The 20,117-nt window shown below is 38.0% G+C and overlaps 1 protein-coding gene across 4 annotated transcripts in view; it reads right to left on the minus strand.

Moving 5' to 3' along the window:
- Window positions 1–20,117, minus strand: part of MCTP1 (multiple C2 and transmembrane domain containing 1) — a 559,548-nt gene that overhangs the window by 238,458 nt on the left and 300,973 nt on the right. For all 4 annotated transcript variants that reach the window (XM_068979294.1, XM_068979293.1, XM_068979292.1 and 1 more), the window contains exons 3-5: window positions 17,090–17,232; window positions 9,147–9,226; window positions 4,224–4,347 (exon numbers count right to left, since the gene is read on the minus strand). In XM_068979294.1, coding sequence (XP_068835395.1) covers window positions 4,224–4,347; window positions 9,147–9,226; window positions 17,090–17,232 — 347 coding nt within the window. The remainder of the gene's footprint in view (window positions 1–4,223; window positions 4,348–9,146; window positions 9,227–17,089; window positions 17,233–20,117) is intronic.

Genomic DNA, 20,117 nt, shown 5'->3' on the forward strand with positions numbered 1-20,117 from the left:
AGATTATCATTAATATAAAATTTAAGAGTTCCTAAGAAACATTAAATCATTATTTCCAATATTGTTTGTGACAACCTCAGGGATTTGAATATTGAAGGAGGAAACTTAAAATACTTTCCCTTGAACCTTTGAGGCATTCTATCAAATCCTCCTTGAGATTCATCTACAGCCTACTGAAAATCAACCAGGTACAGAGAGCTGGACTAGGTCCTAAGAGGACTCATTGTAAGAAACGTAAGCAGAAACAGTAATTTTAAATATCTGTTAATACTTATAAATTATTATTTCTTAAACCAGGAGGGACAGACTATAGGATGGAGGCAAGGTGAAGTACAATATTTAGAAGTATATTTTAGGTAGGAAAAGGCATGCTGGAGAAAGCTTGGACTTGAGAGGAGGTGAGCTGTGTAGGAGTTTATATTTTGCTGGGACAAAGGTTACAAGTGAGGGAATGTGTGTTCCCTTGTTGGAGACGATTAAAGCCTTCCTCAGGAGTTTCCATTTCCATGTTAGAGAAATAGCCAGGGGTCACTGAACACTAAGAAGAAGAATAAAGAAGGAGTTATACAACTTAGCATCATGTATATAGGTGGCCAATAAGTGGTTTTATTCAACAGATGCCTACAAATGACATTTATTCGAGGTTCAAAATCTCCCAACTAGGGTCGCTTACCAATTTTAGAGACAGTAATTAATAAACAGCTCTAGAACTTCTCTATATAGACTAAAATAAACAAAAGGGGGGAAGTACTAATTCATGTGTCTTTGATAGAAATTTTCATCATGCAAAGCATATGCATAGAAGCTGCAAGCCCAGTCTAGGAATCAAGACTAGCCAGGATATTGGAGATCCTAATAGAATTTCCTATAGGGGACCTTTCATGCTTCTTCCCCTGCCCCTAACCCAGCTGCTTCTCAATAACCTACTCCAAGCTCCCAGCTATCGGTCCATCTACAAGGAGGACCAGGTCCTCCAGGTCTCCCTTCTCTCTGCTTCTCGGGTATTGCTGAGGTCAAGAGGGGCTTTACCAGCCAGAGGCCGTCTGTGCCTTTTCTGAGGCACTGGGTGCTGATAAGCCACTTGCTTCTCTGGTGCAGTGGACAGGGCATCCAAAATGGGAAGGGAAAAGACACTGGTTTTCAGTTGCTGCAGCAGAAACAATCTAGTGCTATTTGGAGGTCTAAAGTAAGGCAACAAATGAAAAATACTTGGCAGGAAAAGATTTCTTCCAAAAAACTAAGTTAGCCAAAGAGATCTGAATCAAGAAAATGGCCTAAAGATTTCAGGAAGAATTCTTCATGTTAAGGGCGAATGTGGCTGGACAGATACAATAAGGAGAAAGGAAAATGAAGAAAAGATACTTAACAATACCAGGTTTCTGATATGTTAACAGTTTTGTATGCCCTACCTGTTTCCTTTCCTATTCATGTTTGATAAACCACTGATGATAAGTAACCACTGTCATATTCTAAAATGATTTTTCCTAATTAGAAAGAAATGGTGCCTAAATATGTTTGAGCAGCAATGGAGATGGAAGGATTTTTGCAAGAATTGTTGAAGAAAAACTAATTTCTGGAACTACTCTACCTGTGCTATATTTCTGAGTAATTTAGAACAATTCAGCTGCTTCATCATAAAGTCTCTTGATACCAATTTGATCCCTTAAACCCTTAGTCTGATGTTCGAGTATTTACTAAATATTCTTTTAATGTAGAAAATCAGCAGACCCTTCATCATGAAGTCACCCAAATAACTAAAACAGTTGTATATATTTGGATCCTCAGTAATACTGCAAGTTTCGATGTTCTGGGGACGCCTAAGATCTCAGGCATTCGGGTATTTTCAAAGTGTTGTCTTTCATTAAGGGAACAAAGCATCACCAAACAAGAATATTCTGTCACCGGGTTTTGTTGATTTCACCTGATAGATAAACTTTTTCATTTCCTTCCATCTCTATGTAGGACAACTCTAATCCAAATCTCCATCATTTTCCACCAGAATTTTTAAAACAGCTTCCTAGTTGGTCTCCAAACATCCATTCTTACTCTTTCGTCTCTTTTCTACAGTGTAGCTACACAACAAAAGGCAAATACAATTATGCCACTTCCCATTTACAGACTTCTCAACGGCTCCCCGTTGCTCTTTGGGGAAAGATCACGGATTTTAACGTGGCTAACAGTCCTAACGCAGTCTGGGTGCCTCCCTTTCACTGTCATCATTCACTAGGATCTCCCACAGTCTGCTTCCACCCTTCTCTAAGCTCCAATACTCTTTCAGTTCTTGGAGTGCAGCTTGGTTTCCCTAGCTATAGAGCCTTAGCCTGTGCTATTTCTTCTGCTTCAAATACCTCCTCTGTTTCTGTTTGTTTCTTTGTTTTTTGCTTTTATCAACTCCTATTTGCACTTCAGACCTCGTGTCTCATTTGACTTCTTTAGAGAACGCTGTTCCCGTGACTAGGACAAATTCACCTCTATTTTCTCTACAGAAGCACATCACTTCTCTTTCACGGCACTTAAAACAGCTGTCATTTTACATTTCCTTCTGGGATCATTTGATTTCTGAGCTCTCCACTGCATTTCAGTTCTACTGAATCCTAAAGGTCTAGCATGTTGTTGCTGTTTTAGTTGCTAAGTTGTGCCTGACTCTTTAGCAACCCCACGGGCTGTAGTCTGCCAGGCTTCTCTGTCCGTGGGATTTCCCAGGCAAGAACACTGGAAGGGGTTGCCATTTCCTTTTCCAGGAGATCTTTCCAACCCAGGGATCAAACCTGTGTCTCCTGCATTGGCAGGCAGATTCTTTACCACTGAGCCAGCAGGGAAGCTCAAGGGTCTAGCATAGGATTTAGCTCACAGTAGGTTCCTGATGAATATCAGGTTAATTTGAATAAAGGAATAAACTAATACTTATACTTTATTCCTGTGTATGGACTAGCCAGATAAACTCCTTGGTTTATACTGGGTGAAATATTATATTCTGAATTGGTGACTTTCAAAATGATGAGCTTTTATTTCTAAATGTTCGCTGTGAAAAAACGTCACCTACCCTTTCATTTGCCCACACGAGACTATGCCTATGACGATACATACATTCTTTCACCATGCTAAGTTCTCAATGTAGCTATTATTAGATAGCAATTGTTCAAAAAGAAAATTTTCTTCTTCACTGAATAAAGGATAGAGACTTAAATCATACTTAACAAATATTATATATGAATAGGTGTGCTCATTGTTTAGTTTTTAGAAAGGATAGAGAAAAGTACACTGCAAAAGGTGAGTTTCTCAATGAGTTTAAAACACTTCCTCATCTGAAACTGTAACTCACTATATTTACTTACAATCTAGGGGAAAATGCCACTAATATTAATACCTTTCCAGCAGAAAACATATACCAACTTTAATCATGCAATATTTTAAGACAGCAATACACACATTGCTGAAAAATTTTTTAAATTTGCCTAAAAATTATTAAATATGTCTACTCTTAAAATGTGTTACAATCAGAATTAATGAGAATAGCTCTTAGTACATGAAAGTACCCTGAGTCTAATAAATAATCTTTGGTAAATTGCGGCAGAAAGTATACTGGCAAGCATATCGATGCAGGTCAAACCTGCATATATATATATTATTTTACCGTCACTTCAACAGTGCTGGAGTTTCTGTATCTCTTGTCAGTTTCTCATAGTAGCATGGTGTGCAAGGAAGTACAGACAGCCAAGGCTAGAAAATTGGTACTGCCAATATTGGAAGCCCACCAAGAAGATGAAAAGTACTCACTTATCATTCATCGAACAAATACCAGAAAGCAGCATTTCTATTGTAATTTCACCTCATTTTCCTTGTTATGGTACCTTTGACAGTACAATCAAAACAGTAGGGTCTGGATTTCTCTAGGTGGAATTCAAAATATTCAACTCACCAGTAAATATAATCCCTGAGTGAATACTACTGTTCGCTACAATATAACATGTCTGAAATTGGAAAATAAAATTATGGTAAAAGATGCAAATGTGTCTCTTATTTACAGTAAGAGGCCCTGACCTAGAGAACAGAATAAGAAATTTGAATTCAAAAGACACGATACACCTAGACTGCTGATACACAAGATACCCATAGAAACAAAGAAAAGGCCAGACTTTCTTACGCTGCTTCTCTTTAATATTATCTCTGTGTTCAGAGAAGGCTCACAACATTCAAACAAGTGGGAGCAAGGAAGCTACAACCAGACTGCGGGAACTTACCACGTGTTCTCCTTCTTTAGGGGTAAGGACGACTGAGAGCAAAATGACTCCAAGATCATGGTCAGGATAATGGGGATCTTTCAGTGTTAAGGTCACATCCGTGGGCCTATGATATAAAATGTTAAGATATTGAGCATGCAGGAAACCAGCTGCAAAAGGCAATCTACTGAAAGAGAAAAGATAGTTGCAAATGGTAACATCCAGTAAGGGTTTAATACCCAAAATGTGTAAAGAACTCATATAATTGAATATCAAAAAACCCCAAGCAATTGGATTTAAAAATGGGCAGAGGACCTAAATAGACATGTCTGCAAGAAGGGACATGCACATGGCCAACAGACACATAAAACAATGCTCAAAAATCACTAATTATTAGGGAAATACAAATCAAAATACAATGAGATATCACCTCACACCTGTCAGAATGGCAATTACCAAAGAAGCAACAAATAACTGTTGGTGAGATTGTCGAGAAAAAGAAACACTTGTACACTGTTAGTGGAAATTTAAATTGGCGAGGCCACTATGGAAAATGGTATGGAGATTCCACAAATAATTATAAGTAGAACTACCAGATGATCAAGCAGTTCCACTCCTGCCTGGGTATCTATCCAAAGAAAAGAAAAATGCTAACTGGAAGAGATACAGGTACCCCTATGTTTATTGCAGCATTGTTCACAATAGCCAAGGTATGGAAGCAACCAAAGGCTCCACCAACAGATGAATGGATGAATAAGATATGGTATGCACACACAAAGGAATGCTACTTGGCCATAACAATAACAAAATCTTGCCATTTGCAACAGTATGGATGCACTCGGAGGGCATTAAGCTAAGTGAAATAAGTCACACAAAGACAAATACTACATGATTTCAGTTACATGCTGAATCTAAAACAAAGCAAAACAAATGAACAAACAAAACAAAACAGAAAGAGTCACAGATACACAGAACAAACGGTTGCCAGAAGGGAGGGAGCAGGGGAACAGATCAAATAGACGAACGGGATTAAGATACATAAACTTCCAGTCATTAAATAAATACAGGGGCTGTAATGTACAGCATAGAAAATATACTCAGCAATGTTGTAATCACTTGGTATGATGAAAGATGGTTACTACGTTTATTGGAATCATTTTGTAATGCCTATAAATGTCAAACCACAATGTTGTATACCTGAAACCTATATTGTATGTCAACTATGCTTCAATTAAAAAAATATATATATATAATATTTAAAAGGTTATAAACAGTCATTAAATGAATAAGCCAAAGTATATCTTATATCAACAATTTATTATTTTTAAGAAGAAAAGTAATTTTGCCTTCCTTTAATTTCCTGGTATAGTTTTTGTTGTTATTAAAATACCATCAACATATTAAGTTATCCAATAAAATCATGGGCCAAATGGATAACTGGATTCACACACCTAAGTTTCAGTCCTTCGTGGGGTTCTAAAATGTCATGGAGTTATTGCAAAGGCCAAGAAAGTACTTGAAGGAAGTACTGAGAAAACTGTAAGGTACATCTCTATGAGCTCTTAAACACACAGAAAGCAATAGTAGCTATTTTCTACAAATTTGAGTCCAACAACTAAATGAGGGTCATTTGTTGACCTCTACCTTCCTTTTAGTTCTTCAGAATTTTTTTTTAAACCAGGAGTATGATTTTTTTAAATTTATTTTTAATTGAAGGATAACTGCTTTACATGTTGTGTTGGTTTCTGCCGTACAACAATGTGAATCAGCTCTAAGTATATGTATATTCCCTCCCTTTTGAGCCTTCGTCCAACCCCCACCCACCCCACCCTTCTAGGTAGAGTATAATTAAAGTAAACAGATGAGTGGGAGAGGAAGAAAATATATAGTTTGCCTGATATACATTATAAACATACTTTAAAACAATGAATAGCGGTGGTTTAGTCGCTAAAATGTGTCTGACCCTTGCGACCCCATGGACTGTAGCCTGCCAGGCTTCTCTTTCCGTGGGATTCTCCAGGCAAGAATAATGGTGTGGGTTGCCACTTCCTTCTCCAGATCTTCCCGACCCAGGCATTGAACCCAGGTCTCCTGCACTGCAGGCAGATTGTTTACTGACTGAGCCACTAATACCTGAAATAATGCTTCTATTTTTGGCTATTTAAACCTATGCCTAAATACTGTTTAGGTTCAGAAATTCAAGGAAACCAACACTTAAAAGAGGTGATCAATACTCAGAAGGCTTCAGAATTAGAAAAGTATCTCTGAGAAAGAGATTATGAATTACTGAATATTACCCATAATAACTTTTGGAAAATAATGCAAAATATACGTTCAACTGACAATGTATAGGTAATATCTTGTTTCCATATTTTAATTAATACTGAAAAAAAGGGTTCATGTCCTCCATAAACCTAAGTGACTGTAGAACATTTAGCATCAAACTTGAATCTTGAAATACTGGCAAATTAGGAATGTTCCTTTGGTTGTTCAATCATTTATTCATTTAACTCACAAAACAGGAAATGAACACTGTACTAGGTTCTGGGTAAATATCAGAGGTTAAGACCAAATATAAGACACTTGTCTTCATGGAGCTTAAGTTTTAGTGAATGATGCAGCCAGATTCTAGTCTTGGGGAAAGGGCTTGATGGGAAAGGTGGTCCAAACAAAAACTTCCAATCCTGACTGCACTTCAGAATCAACTAGGAAGCTTTTAAGAAGAGCATGATTCTGAACTCTACCTATGATGACTCCGGTTCTGTAGATCCAGCCTGGAGTCTGGAAATCTATATATTTACAAATGTGCCCAAGCAATTTGGGGGAACCACAGCTACTTTCCAATGCTAAGATTTTACAATCCTAGGCTACTCTTTCACATGATTCTTAATTCACTGATTCAAGGAATGATGCTGTGAGAAATTTGGATGGTTTTTTGATGTTAGAGGTTTTAACTGAAGCATAAGGAACCAAGCAAACAGTTAATATACATAAATTATAAGAGCTGTGATGCAAATTGTTCCAACATTAATTTTAGTTATAACTAATCATGGTTTGAGAGTAACAACTTGATCCTTTTAACAAATGCACATTCATCACTATATTATATATGTGTATAACACATATTTGTACATACACACATATTATATACACATATGTATACACACATGTCTTTACATGGAGTTACAATTTTATTTGGATCATTTTCCTATAATAATGATTACATTAAAAAATTAACAGCAAAATCTTAATTACATTTCTATAATGATTACATGATAAAGATTTAAGAATATTTGCAATTGCTTTATGATGATTATCGTTTTCTTCAAAAACAATGGCACCCCACTCCAGTACTCTTGCTTGGAAAGTCCCATGGATGGAGGAGCCTGGTAGGCTGCAATCCATGGGATCGCTAAGAGTTGGACACAACTGAGCGAGTTCACTTTCACTTTTCAAAAACAATACCTTAATGCATTATACAGCAGCCTAAGTATTTATTTGGCTGCTATTGCTATCCATCTGCCTATACCCAAAAGCTGCTGATTTATGTACACAGAATGCAATGACATACATGAATATGTGATGTTTTTAAAGTGGTAACGTAATGTTCAATTTGTTGGGAGGGGAAGGAATAGTCCACTAAATTCATAAAATAATGAATGTGGCAAAGTAAACATCAAATGCTTGTGTATAATCTTTGAATTTCTTTTTTAACCATCTCCATTTATTTCTAGTTAAAATATTTTTCAGCAATAATTTATATTTAAGAGCAAAAAAGAGAAGATTTTGCTTTATGTTAGTAATTTGCAGATCATTATTCGGGGTCTAGGGAGAAAATAACTGTGGCTTTTGGAGAGGAGTAGCACAGCCCATTCTAGCTGGAGGTGTTTCATGATAATTGACCACATACAACACCTTCAAGGACAGGCATGGGGAGGCAGAGAGCCAGCCACCACTCTGAGTAAATTGAGTAATGGCCTGCGCTAGATTCTGGGGTAGAATGAAGGACACGTAGGAAGTAAGGAAAAGGCTGCTCTTTTGTTCAGCGTGAGGCACAAATGACATTGAAAGACCTATTAGCTGCCATCATGCTCAGACTGTAACACATAAGGGTTCTATTATTTATTTCATTTACATGTAAAGTACAAAGTAGTGATCTGGCCCACTGCTCTGCTTTCCTGCTTCCCACTGTTCCTCCTATATGATACATACGATCATCTAAAACATCTCTAAAACCACTAAAGATGAGTTCACAGCCTTCTTTGCAACCCATTTCAACACTACTTTAGACCTTTGAAAATCTACTTTTTCTTCTGTGGTGGTGTTTTAGTCTCTAGGTTGGGCCTGAGTCTTATGACCCCATGGACTGTAGCCCACTAGGGTCCTCTGCCCATGGGATTCTCTAGGCAAGATACTGGAGTGGGTTGCCATTTTCTTCTCCAGGGGATCTTCCCAACCCAGGAATCAAACCCAGGTCTTCTGCACTGTAGGCAGATGTTTTACTGATGGAGCTAGGACCCATGGTATATTAATCAATACCAATCAATATCAAATGGTAGCTTCATTCTTAAATTAATGATTATGATTAACATGTATAATCTTCACACCTCACTACAACCACACCAGCAATGTGAGAGCAAAGAATGTGTCAGTCTAGATTGCTGGTTCTCGGCACATTCTGGAAAACAAAGTAGGTGTCTTAAGAATTTTTTTGCTGAACAGTTGTTGTCAATGAGATATTGCGGGAAGATGCTATTATTTCCACTGAGTAAGTGAGAAAGATATACTTGACGAAGGCTGGCTAGCATGAAGACTCACAACCATGCTTGACAGAACAGCAACTAGAACCCAGATCTGTTGACATTTTCTGTTGCAAAGGTCTAGCTTCACAACAAGGTATAGTGATTACAACAGTGCAAAAGTTACCTGTTTAACTCCAATTGTGTGAGATCCAGAAAGGCTGAGCCCATAAAGTCATCCTGCAGTCCAAAGTCATAGTCAAACACCTAGGGAGCCAAAGACACAGACATTATTATGAACAATTCTAATATAAACCTTAAATGAAAACATCTTCATTATAAAATAGTTTTTCTATGTCACCAAAGTCAATACAATTTCCTCAGATTTATTTCTAAAATTTTGTTTCTGTTTTGAAATGCTAAGGTTTAGCATTTAATTTTAATGCAAAACATTAAAACATTAAATTCCATTTAATTTTGTAACTAAATTACTGATTTAAAATAAAATAGAATTCTACAGAAGAAGAATAACAAAATCAAATAAAATATAGTAAATTGTCAAAAATGTGGGAACCACAGGCTAAGAATATTTACTCCTCATTATAGAAGGTGTATTAGTGTTACTGAAAGGTAAACTGAGTTGGTATGAATTTAACAAATATGTCTTTCATAATGGGCTGTAGGTGATGAAGACAGGACTCCAATTTCTGTATTTTTTTCAGGTCATTGAAGACATATCCTCTGACATTCTAGGACAATGTTGTTTTAAACATATACAGTAAGTAAACACTAAGATATTATGACTATAGCACTTTATAAATTTATACTATGCTTAAATTGTTTTTATTGATACAAGCAATTATTCAGGGATAATATTAATGTATCTAATAACAATAAATAGAAAAAGAAAAGGTTGTATTTCTTCTGTCAAAATCATGTCTCTTTTGTACCTTTCATGGTTCACGTTCATACTATGATGAACAAGACAAGCAATGTGCTTAACCTTCTGGATCCTACGTTTCACATCTGGGAGTGTCAATAAAAACCTGAATAGATATGTTGAGTTCTTCCAGGAGCACCATGGAGACAAAAGCGTAAGGGAGTATGTTGGGAGCTGATACTTTATATGGGAGTCCAGGAAGGCCTCTCGGAGGAAGTGTGTTTGTGTAGAGCCTGCAATGATGAGAAGGATTAAGCAACTAGAATGGGAAGTGATTAGCATGTTCAAGAATCAGCCAGTAGTCAGCGAGGCTGAAGCAAATTGAGAAAGATGGAGACTGGAGGGAAGATGGGCAGAGAACGCAGAGCTAGATCAGACAGGGCCATTTTCAAAGAACTCTAAATAAATGAGAGCTGGCTAATTTCCATCCATTTAAACATTTTCCTGGGCTTCCCTGGTGGCTCAGATGGTAAAGAATCTGCCTGCAAGGCAGGAGACCCAGGTTTGATCCCTGAAGAAGGAAAGGCAACCCACCCCAGTATCCTTGCCTGGAGAATCCCATGGACAGAAGAGCCTGGTGGGCTACAGTTCATGGGGTTGCAGAGTCGGGCATGACTGAGCAACTAATACACACAAACATTTTCTTACTCACAAAATTCCTCAGCCAACATTGATTAAATACTTATTATGTGCCAGACAATGTGCTAGGCACTCAGTAAACTGTGGTGAATTGTCAATGCTTATAGTTTAGTGAGAGAGACAGATGATATTTAAGGAAGTGCCCAGGTGTTACAATCACTAATTTTAATAACTGTTGTAAAGATAAGAACAGGGTACAAAATAGAAAAAAAAGTACATTGGAGATCAGGGAAAGCTTTGAAGACTGAAAAAATGCTGGTAGATGAAGTTTAGAGCTGTGTGCCTGAGCTTTTCAAATGGAAAATCACTGTATTGCACACTGTAAATGAGCATGAACATGTAAGTCTGCTCTTAAAAGGATGAGCCAGACCATTGCACTCTCCAGGCTGTGAGGATCCACTGGTCAGCGCTGTTCTGCCCAATTCCTGACACACTAGCTAGAAAGCTCTAGGCAGAGGAATAGTATATACAGAAATCCTGCATCAGCTACTTTTTCTTTCCCTCTAGTAATATATGTATACCGCAATTCAAACAAACTTAACGTGTAGAAAATTGATATTTAAACAAAAAATACATACTTTGCATTACAAAGGGATTCTCAAATTGGAAGAGTCACAAGGGATTTATTTAAGTTCTAAGCTCCTCTAATGCCTTTTAAATTATTCAATTTATAGTCATTTGATTTACATACAACCTTTCAGGAGTACATTTGTTGTAGAAAGCGCAGCACTCCTGCAATAAATATTCTCCTTGATCAATTACACTTCTGAGCTTTAGCCATTCGCTCAGTGGCATATCTTATGCAACTGACACCTTGGTATGTGCAAATGGCTGCAGTAGTTTATTTTACAACATAAAATTTACACCAAATTAGAGAAATCTCTCTTGTGCAATCTTTTGTAATTGTATCAGCCTAAGGATTAAAATCCTGGGGAGACTACAGCAACCTATAACCCATGAGAACACCTGGGGAACATCTACACATATAATGTGGAAAGCTGCGAATCCAGTGACTTGATCAGTATAGACAGCTCAGATGGGTGATTCAACATTTAAACTCTGTTTAGTCTCATGGGGAGGGTCTATTCTACCATCCTAATGCTAGATGTTTACATTAGTTCTCAATTCCTATTAATCAGCAAAGGCATTAACATGGGGAAGAATGCAAACACCAGAATCCATTCGTTAATGAAACGGTTAGCAATGAAATTTGCAGCCAAGCTCTACAAAGTATTTGTCAGTTTATGTCAGTTTATTGCTCTAGGTGAAATGTCAGAAAATACAGAGCATAGGAGAGAGATGAAATAAGAAAATTACTCTCAATGCAATAAGAACAGTTAATGACGGTTAATGTTTATCCAACATTTACCATGTATAAGGCTGCCTTAAACACATCATATAGATTTTTATTAATAAATTTCACTCTTTACAACTCAGTGTAAAAAGCATTGCTTCCATTTGTCAGATAAGGAATCCAAAACTTCAAATATTTATTTTAATTGCCCCCAAATGCCAGGACTAGGAAGAAGTCGGAGTCACCTCTTGTAATGGATTTCAGACACAGAACATCTTTAAATTGAACAAATATAATTTGGGCACCCACTCTGGGTAAAGCACTGGGAATTCAAATGTGAACAATTTATAAGGGATCCTTGCTTTCACAGACCCTCTGCTCCATGAGTTGGAAACATTAGGTAATATTAGGTAGAAGCTGATTGGGACTGAGTAACACCTCTCTTCATTCTCAAGCGAGTTCAGAACAAGAAATGCTTTATTCTGATCAATGAGTTTATTTATCATCTTGATTCAGTTGTTTTCTATGGAAACTGGATTAGGAAATGCATCAGTTAAAATGTTTTTGGGTACAAGTAACAGAAAACTCAACTCACACTGGCTTCAATAGAAATGGCAGTTTATTAGCGTAAATGAATGAAATGTTGATAGGTAATTATGACTTCAGGGGAGTTTATATTCAGGGTAGTTCAAATGATTCATACATTGATTCATTCATTTACTTGGAAAACATTTGATGGGCACCTGCAATGTGCCAAATACTGCTTAAGGCACTAGAAATACAGCAGTGAAGAAAATAAAAGGAGGGATCCTTAATATACGATGGGCTGCAGACAATAAAAACTGTGTTAGGTGGTGGGAAGTGCCACGGAGAAAAATATTGGAGGGAACAGGAGTGACGGGAACTATTTTATGTAAGATGCTTAGGAAGACAGTGAGAGAGAGTGGCATGTGAGTGAAGCGAGAAGACATAATGGGAATAGGAAACAGAAAGGTACTCAGCTCACATAGGTACCCAGATACCCTTGGCCCAAGATATAAGATGCTACCCATACAAGTACGTCTATGATGCATTTCACACCTAGGCAGTTTCAAAACAACAATTTCACTATAAAAGAATAATTAAACTTCAAGTCATAAAACTGACATTATAAGATAAACAAAACCTAACTGTGGCCATTGTAACTGGTTATCTCTAATGGAAGATGGAAGCTATGCTGCTTAATTGCTGGGAGGACTTAAGCAAACCCTTCATCTTTGGGAGCCTCATTTACCTGTAAAATGGAGGTGAGAAGAGTTACTCACAGGGTTATTGAAAGGATTACATGAGACAATGTAGGTCTGGCAATTAGCACTGCTGCTGCTGCTGCTGCGTCACTTCAGTCATGTCCAACTCTGTGTGACCCCATAGACAGCAGCCCACCAGGCTCCCCCATCTCTGGGATTCTCCAGGAAGGAACACTGGAGTGGGCTGCCATTTCTTCCTCCAATGCATGAAAGTGAAAAGTGAAAGTGAAGTCGCTCAGTTGTGTCCGACTCTTAGTGACCCCATGGACTGCAGCCCACCAGGCTCCTCCGCCCATGGGACTTTCCAGGCAAGAGTATTGTGCTCTGTAAATGGTAGTTGGTATTATGATGAAGCTGTCACTGCAGAGTCCATCTTTCTAAGACTCAATAACTTCACATGGTCTTTATCCATAAGTTAAAAACAAAACACCTCACCTGCCTCTTGAGAAATCTGTATGCAGATCAGGAAGCATCAGTTAGAACTGGACATGGAACAACAGACTGGTTCCAAATAGGAAAAGGAGTACGTTAAAGCTGTATATTGTCACCCTGCTTATTTAACTTACATGCAGAGTACATCACGAGAAACGCTGGGCTGGATGAAGCACAAGCTGGAATCAAGATTGCTGGGAAAAATATCAATAACCTCAGATATGCAGATGACACCACCCTAATGGCAGAAAGTGAAGAACTAAAGAGGCTCTTGATGAAAGTGAAAGAGGAGAGTGAAAAAGTTGGCTTAAAGCTCAACATTCAGAAAACGAAGATCATGGCATCTGGTCCCATCACTTCATGGCAGATAGATGGGGAAACAGTAGAAACAATGGCTGATTCTATTTTTCTGGGCTCCAAAATCACTGCAGATGGTGACTGCAGCCATGAAATTAAAAGACGCTTACTCCTTGGAAGGAAAGTTATGACCAACCTAGACAGCATATTAAAAAGCAGAGACATTACTTTGCAAACAAAGGTCCATCTAGTCAAGGCTATGGTTTTTCCAGTGGTCATGTATGGATGTGAAAGTTGGACTACAAAGAAAGCTGAGCGCCGAAGAATTGATGCTTTTGAACTGTGGTGTTGGAGAAGACTCTTGAGAGTCCCTTGGACTGCAAGGAGATCCAACCAGTCCATCCTAAGGGAGATCAGTCCTGGGTGTTCATTGGAAGGACTGATGTTGAAGCTGAAATTCCAATCCTTTGGCCATCCAACACAAAGAGCTGACTCATTGGAAAAGACCCTGATGCTGGGAAAGATTGAGGGCAGAAGGAGAAGGGGATGACAGAGGCTGAGATGGTTGGATGGCATCATCGACTCGATGGACATGGGTTTGGGTGGACTCCGGGAGTTGGTGATGGACAGGGTGGCCTGGCGTGCTGCGGTTCATGGGGTTGCAAAGAGTCGGACACGACTGAGAGACTGAACTGAACAGCCATGTTTTTCTTTACTATTTATTTTTTGTCTAAAACAATTGAGATTCTTGATTCATGCACTTAGGAAATATTTTTGAACCATTCAAGACAAAGCATGTAAGATAATACAAACATCTAACTCTGAAATAATTTTGTTTGGGTCCTCTACTGTTTATGGTTGTGAAATATTTCCATTCCAACTATTCAGGTGTTTCCATTCAAATGTCTAGAAAAGTGTCTCCCTCCTCAAACATTACATCACAGAAACAGAATACATTTTCTTTCTATACAAAGAAATACATTTTTAGACCCTCTGCTCCATGAGTTGGAAACATTAGGTAATATTAGATAGAAGCTGATTGGGACTGAGTAATACCCCTTTTCATTCTCAAGTGAGTTCAGAACAAGAAATGCCTTATTCTGATCAAGTTTATTTATCTATACATTTAAAATTTTAAATTCTATCGATAGTTTAAATTTATTTATCTATACATTTAAATATTCTATACATAGCAATACATTTTCAGAAACAGAAGCATGGACTCCAACTCAGAGGTCCTGAATCAGAACCTTTAGGGGAGAGACTTAGATCCCTAGATTCTTTAAAATTTTAGGGATAATTCTGATGTACAGTCAGGATTGAAGGTCACTGGTTTATGACACGACATTCTTTTAGGGCCCTTAAAACTTACTAAGAAATAATTTGGGACAAGACAGTTATATGGTCCTTAGCTTGATCCATGCTTTGAGCTGTGCTGTGCTCAAAGTGGTAAAAACAAAAACAACCCTTGCGTTTTCTCTCCCAGCTTCTTTGCTCCCAACGTGTCATTAACCAGGCCTTGTGGTCTCTAAGCAGTGTTACTCTGTCTATTTTCAGCATGTATATGTATATACTTGCTCTCTCAAACCAAAATTTTTTGCCACCAATTTTTCTGTGTACTTCCGATTTTTGTTTGCTTTTGAGCCTATTATAATATTCATTTTGAAATGCACATTCGACATCTGGATTTCTACATAAATGAATCCTCGTTCTCGAACACAAAGGAACAGCAGAGAGACTAAGCATTATTTAATGTAATGCCTGGCTGCTCATTTGCGACCCTTTTAAAGAGTGGCGCTCCACATGGTTCCGTCGTAGGGGAATATCCCATTAAACAAACAGGTCCTAGAAATTAATCCCTTTCTTCCATAACTTTTCTTTTAAGAGACATTAAATGAGATGCCAGCAATCTGGTGCTTTCCTTATTAACTCTGCTCTCCTTTCTTATCCATTTCCTTTATGGTTACAGATGCTCTAACTTATTTCTTCTAAACCTCCCTACAAAAAAACTTCCTTACATCCCACTTATCTTTTCCAAAATTTCTTTTTGATCCCTTATCCCAGCTATGTATTGTAAGGGTATTTTTCTCATGTAGACATTTCTTTCTCTCTAACATTTCTGCCCATCGAGGTCTTCCCTTCAGTGGGGGGAGCGTTGGCCATGAATACGCAGGTCATCATATATTGATTGCTAAAAGAGAGTAAACTAATTCTGTGCAACAGATTTCCTTTAGCCAATGTCCACTTGAGACAGTTTCTTATGCAAATACAGGTTTATTTCTTATGCAAATATAGGTCTGTTTGCCCCATAATGACTTCTAGAAATTTATTAACTCTATACTTGGAGATTCTCTTGTCATCGACTTTAAACACTGTCCTGCTAGAATTTTAATAGCATCTTGATTCTTTTCCCCTGTTTGTGGAAAAGAGAAATGACTGGAATCAACACAAGTGAAGATTTGAGGGGGAGAAGGCAGTGCAGAGATTGTTGAAGAAGGGCTCCTGTGAGATTTGGGGTTAGTGTGAGAAAAAGGTGGGGCATGTGATGTGGTCAAAGTAGAAAAAGGTTTGGTCACTGGATGGATAGTCAGAACATAGGAGCCAAAAAGAAAATAAGTATCCAGAGATATGAATTAAAGGGAAGTCAGTTATTTTTTCCTTATTTGAAAGTAAAATGAGGAATTACGGTTAACTCTTTCCATAAATTCTTCTTTCTCTTTTTTCAAAACTACATCAAATGAGAGGAAATACTCTTTTTTTTCATCTTTGACAATACAATAGAGACAGGCGTTTTTCTCCCTCTAGTATCTTTAACTTCCTCACCTTCCAAGTAAAGCATTTTGTTTGCAGCCAGGAATGGTAGACCCCTGATGTTAAAATAATTCTTAAACACAAAGACTGTGTTCTGTGCAAGATCTTATTCTTGCTCGATTACATGAAGACTTGTTTTCATATGTTCCCAAAATGTGTTAAATTCATTAACTGCACCAAGCAGCAGCAGATGAACTTCATAGTCCTCCTAAAAATGACTGGAAATAGAACTGTCTGGAAGAAAAGTGCTCCCATGAGCGCCTCCTGGTGAATATAGCTCGTTTTATCTCATCACCAACAGATTAGAATTGAGTATAGCAGAATATATCTCTGGTGGAAAAACTTATCAGACAGAGAGACATGATTAAAAAAGCATTAAATGAGAGTTTCTGCATCAGATTACATTAGTAAAAAACAAATAAATTGCTCACCTTTATATATAATGGTTCCCTAAGATGATCAACAAGAAGGCAAGCTTTCTCCTCCCACACAGGATTGAGGTTCTTGTGTATTATTTTACTTCTAAAAACTTCTTTTCTTCCAATTTTAAACTTCACGTATGGATCACTTGTCCCTGTTAAAGAGACACAGATCAATCCATGTTAATTGTGCTTTTCTACAGTAGCAAGGCAATAGCTCATCTAAATACCACAAAGTAGTGAAAGGAATAAAATTTAAATAAAGGTTATCAAATGGGAAATAAAGATTAAGTGTGTTTTCCTAAATGTCCCCTTAAATATTGAAGTGACAGTAAAGATTCATAAATACTATTATTATTATATTTTCTGATCTTAATATATAACCCTGTCCTGGTATGTAAAAACTCCATTGCATGCTTCTTAGATTAATTTAATTTAAATCATAGAGATTAATCTGATGTTTCATCTGGTCAACTATAAAAAAGATGGTCTATGATTTCAGCTGACTTAACTAGTTTTAGACTTATACATGCTGCTAAAAATTTACACTAGACTAATTGGCTTCCCTGGTAGCTCAGACAGTAAAGCGTCCGCCTACAATGCGGGAGACCCGGGTTTGATCCCTGGGTTGGTAAGATCTCCTGGAGAAGGAAATGGTAACCCACTTCGGTACTCTTGCCTGGAAAATCCCATGGACTAAGGAGCCTGGTAGGCTACAGTCCATGGGGTCATAAAGAGTCCAACACAACTGAGTGACTTCACTTCACTTCAATGGGTTTAGGAAAAGGTGAGTCTTAAATTGGGCTTCAACTTTATCCTTGGCCCCATATTCTCTCTTGTTCATGAGTTTCAAGTTTAGAATATTAGGGAGGGATGGAGGTCTCACAGGAAAGCCGCAGGCTGTAGGAGACAAATGACTATTAAATCATCCTGAAACTTCATATTATCCCTTAACACTTCCCGAGCTCCCGCTAAAGATGAAGGAATGGGCGTCACATAAGCTGCCCGTGGGTATACAGCAAGCAAGAGATGGAGTCAGGATTACAACCAAGGCTGTCTGATTCTAACATCGGTGCTTTTTTTTCGCTTCATCTGCAAGAGGGAAGGGCCGATATATACTTTCATATGTATTTATACCATTTCTCGTTTTGACTGATGAATGAGGCCAATCTCATCTAATGAGTGTATGCTGTTATTAAGGATTCCTAGAAAAGGTAAATCAGGCACATCACCAAGGAAACCATTACGGTGACAATCTTCATCCTCAGGAAATAATTCTTTACACAAGATCTGTCTCCCTTAGAATAAAATCCTGTTTCATTCTTTCTGTTTTGTCCAGCCTGAAACTATAGTTGATAACTATGGTGTACATGATTTAAAGAAAAATATGAGTGGGGCTCAGAAAATCACAAATTACTATGTAAGTGTTAGGTATGACAGTTATGATACTGACATACTTAAATCACCTTGGATAAGGAAATGGCAACCCACTCCAGTATTCTTGCCTGAAAATCCCACAGAGGAGCCTGGTGGGTTAGTCCATGGAGTTACAAAGAGTCAGACATGACTTAAGCAACTAAATAACAACATACTTAAAACTGCCAACCTATATTCCTCCTCAACACTCTACTCACCTCCATGACACGTAAATATCTATGCTAAATATAAAGACTGCCTTATGGAATTTGGTTTTTCTTACATAATCATTTGGGGGCTCCCTCAAAACTCTCCACATCCCCCATACAAATATAAGGCCTTGTTTTTGTATGCCTAGACCTGGGTTCAATAGAACAATGATCCCAGTTTCCCATTTTGAAATTCCCATTTTGACAGCAAGACAGATTAAAAAAAAATGTTTTTAATGTAAATACAGCCCTAATAGTAATGTGTCACAATGCGTCCTTTAAGGGAGTCAGTGTGACCACAGTGTTTAATACGGCTGACCCATGGTGATGTATGGCAGAAATCCAACCCAATATTGTAATTATGCTTCAATTAAAAATAAATAAATTAAGGGGAAAAAATGGTTATTTTTTTTAACACAGCGATTCCCAGCCTAGAAAAGGTAAATCAGGAACGTCACCAAGGAAACCATTACAGTGACAATCTTCATCCTCAGGAAATAAATCTTTATACAAGATCTGTCTCCCTTAGAATAAAATCTTGTTTCATTCTTTCTGTTTTGTCCAACCTGAAACTATAGTTGATAACTATGGTCTACATGATTTAAAGAAAAATATGAGTGGGGCTCCAGGCTGAGCACCCTGGGGATTGGAAGAGTTATAGCATATAATTTGAGGGATATTAACACCCCTGCATCCATCTGAATTTTCTCAGCCATGCTCTAGATCAAGTTATTGCCTTTGACTTTGACAATCACCTGTGCAACTACTACCAGTTACTAGACTATAATAAGCTCTGTAAGATCACAGCCATTTGTAACACTGGTTTTTAAACCTCCAGCGCTTAAATACAAGCTCAGACATATTGTTGGTCGTCATCAATATGTGGTGAGCAGCTGGATGACTTGGTATGGGTGGCAGACCCCTCCTCCTGCTGACTTTGGTCACCTCCACCTGGATACCTCACAGACATCCCCATGTTAGCACTTTAATGGGCCTTGACCCTCTCCTGCTCAGGGTGCCCCTCCCTCAGGCTTTATCATGGGGGTTAAGGGCTCCACTATTTGACATTTCCTCCAGCAAGACACTGAGAAATCATTCTCCATACCTCATTCTCCATCCAGGATCACCACCAAGTCCAATTAATTCTCCTCCAAAATATACCACGAATCTGTCTTCTGTGTCTCCATCCTCGATAAGCTACCACAACTTCCTTGCTATGCAGCTGTAATAACTTCCCAACTGGGCTCTCCACGCTTCTGGGTCCTCCATGAACTCTCTGTACTTTGGCCAGACTGACCTTTTAAAAATGCAGATTTAATTTCCTCCCTTCTTTGCTTAACACATCTCAACACCTTTCAACCACACCTATAATAAAACCCCAAATCTCTAACCTGGCATACAGAACTTACCATCCT

This window comes from Capricornis sumatraensis, chromosome 9, assembly GCF_032405125.1.
Source record: "Capricornis sumatraensis isolate serow.1 chromosome 9, serow.2, whole genome shotgun sequence".
NCBI classification, from domain to species: Eukaryota; Metazoa; Chordata; class Mammalia; order Artiodactyla; family Bovidae; genus Capricornis; species Capricornis sumatraensis.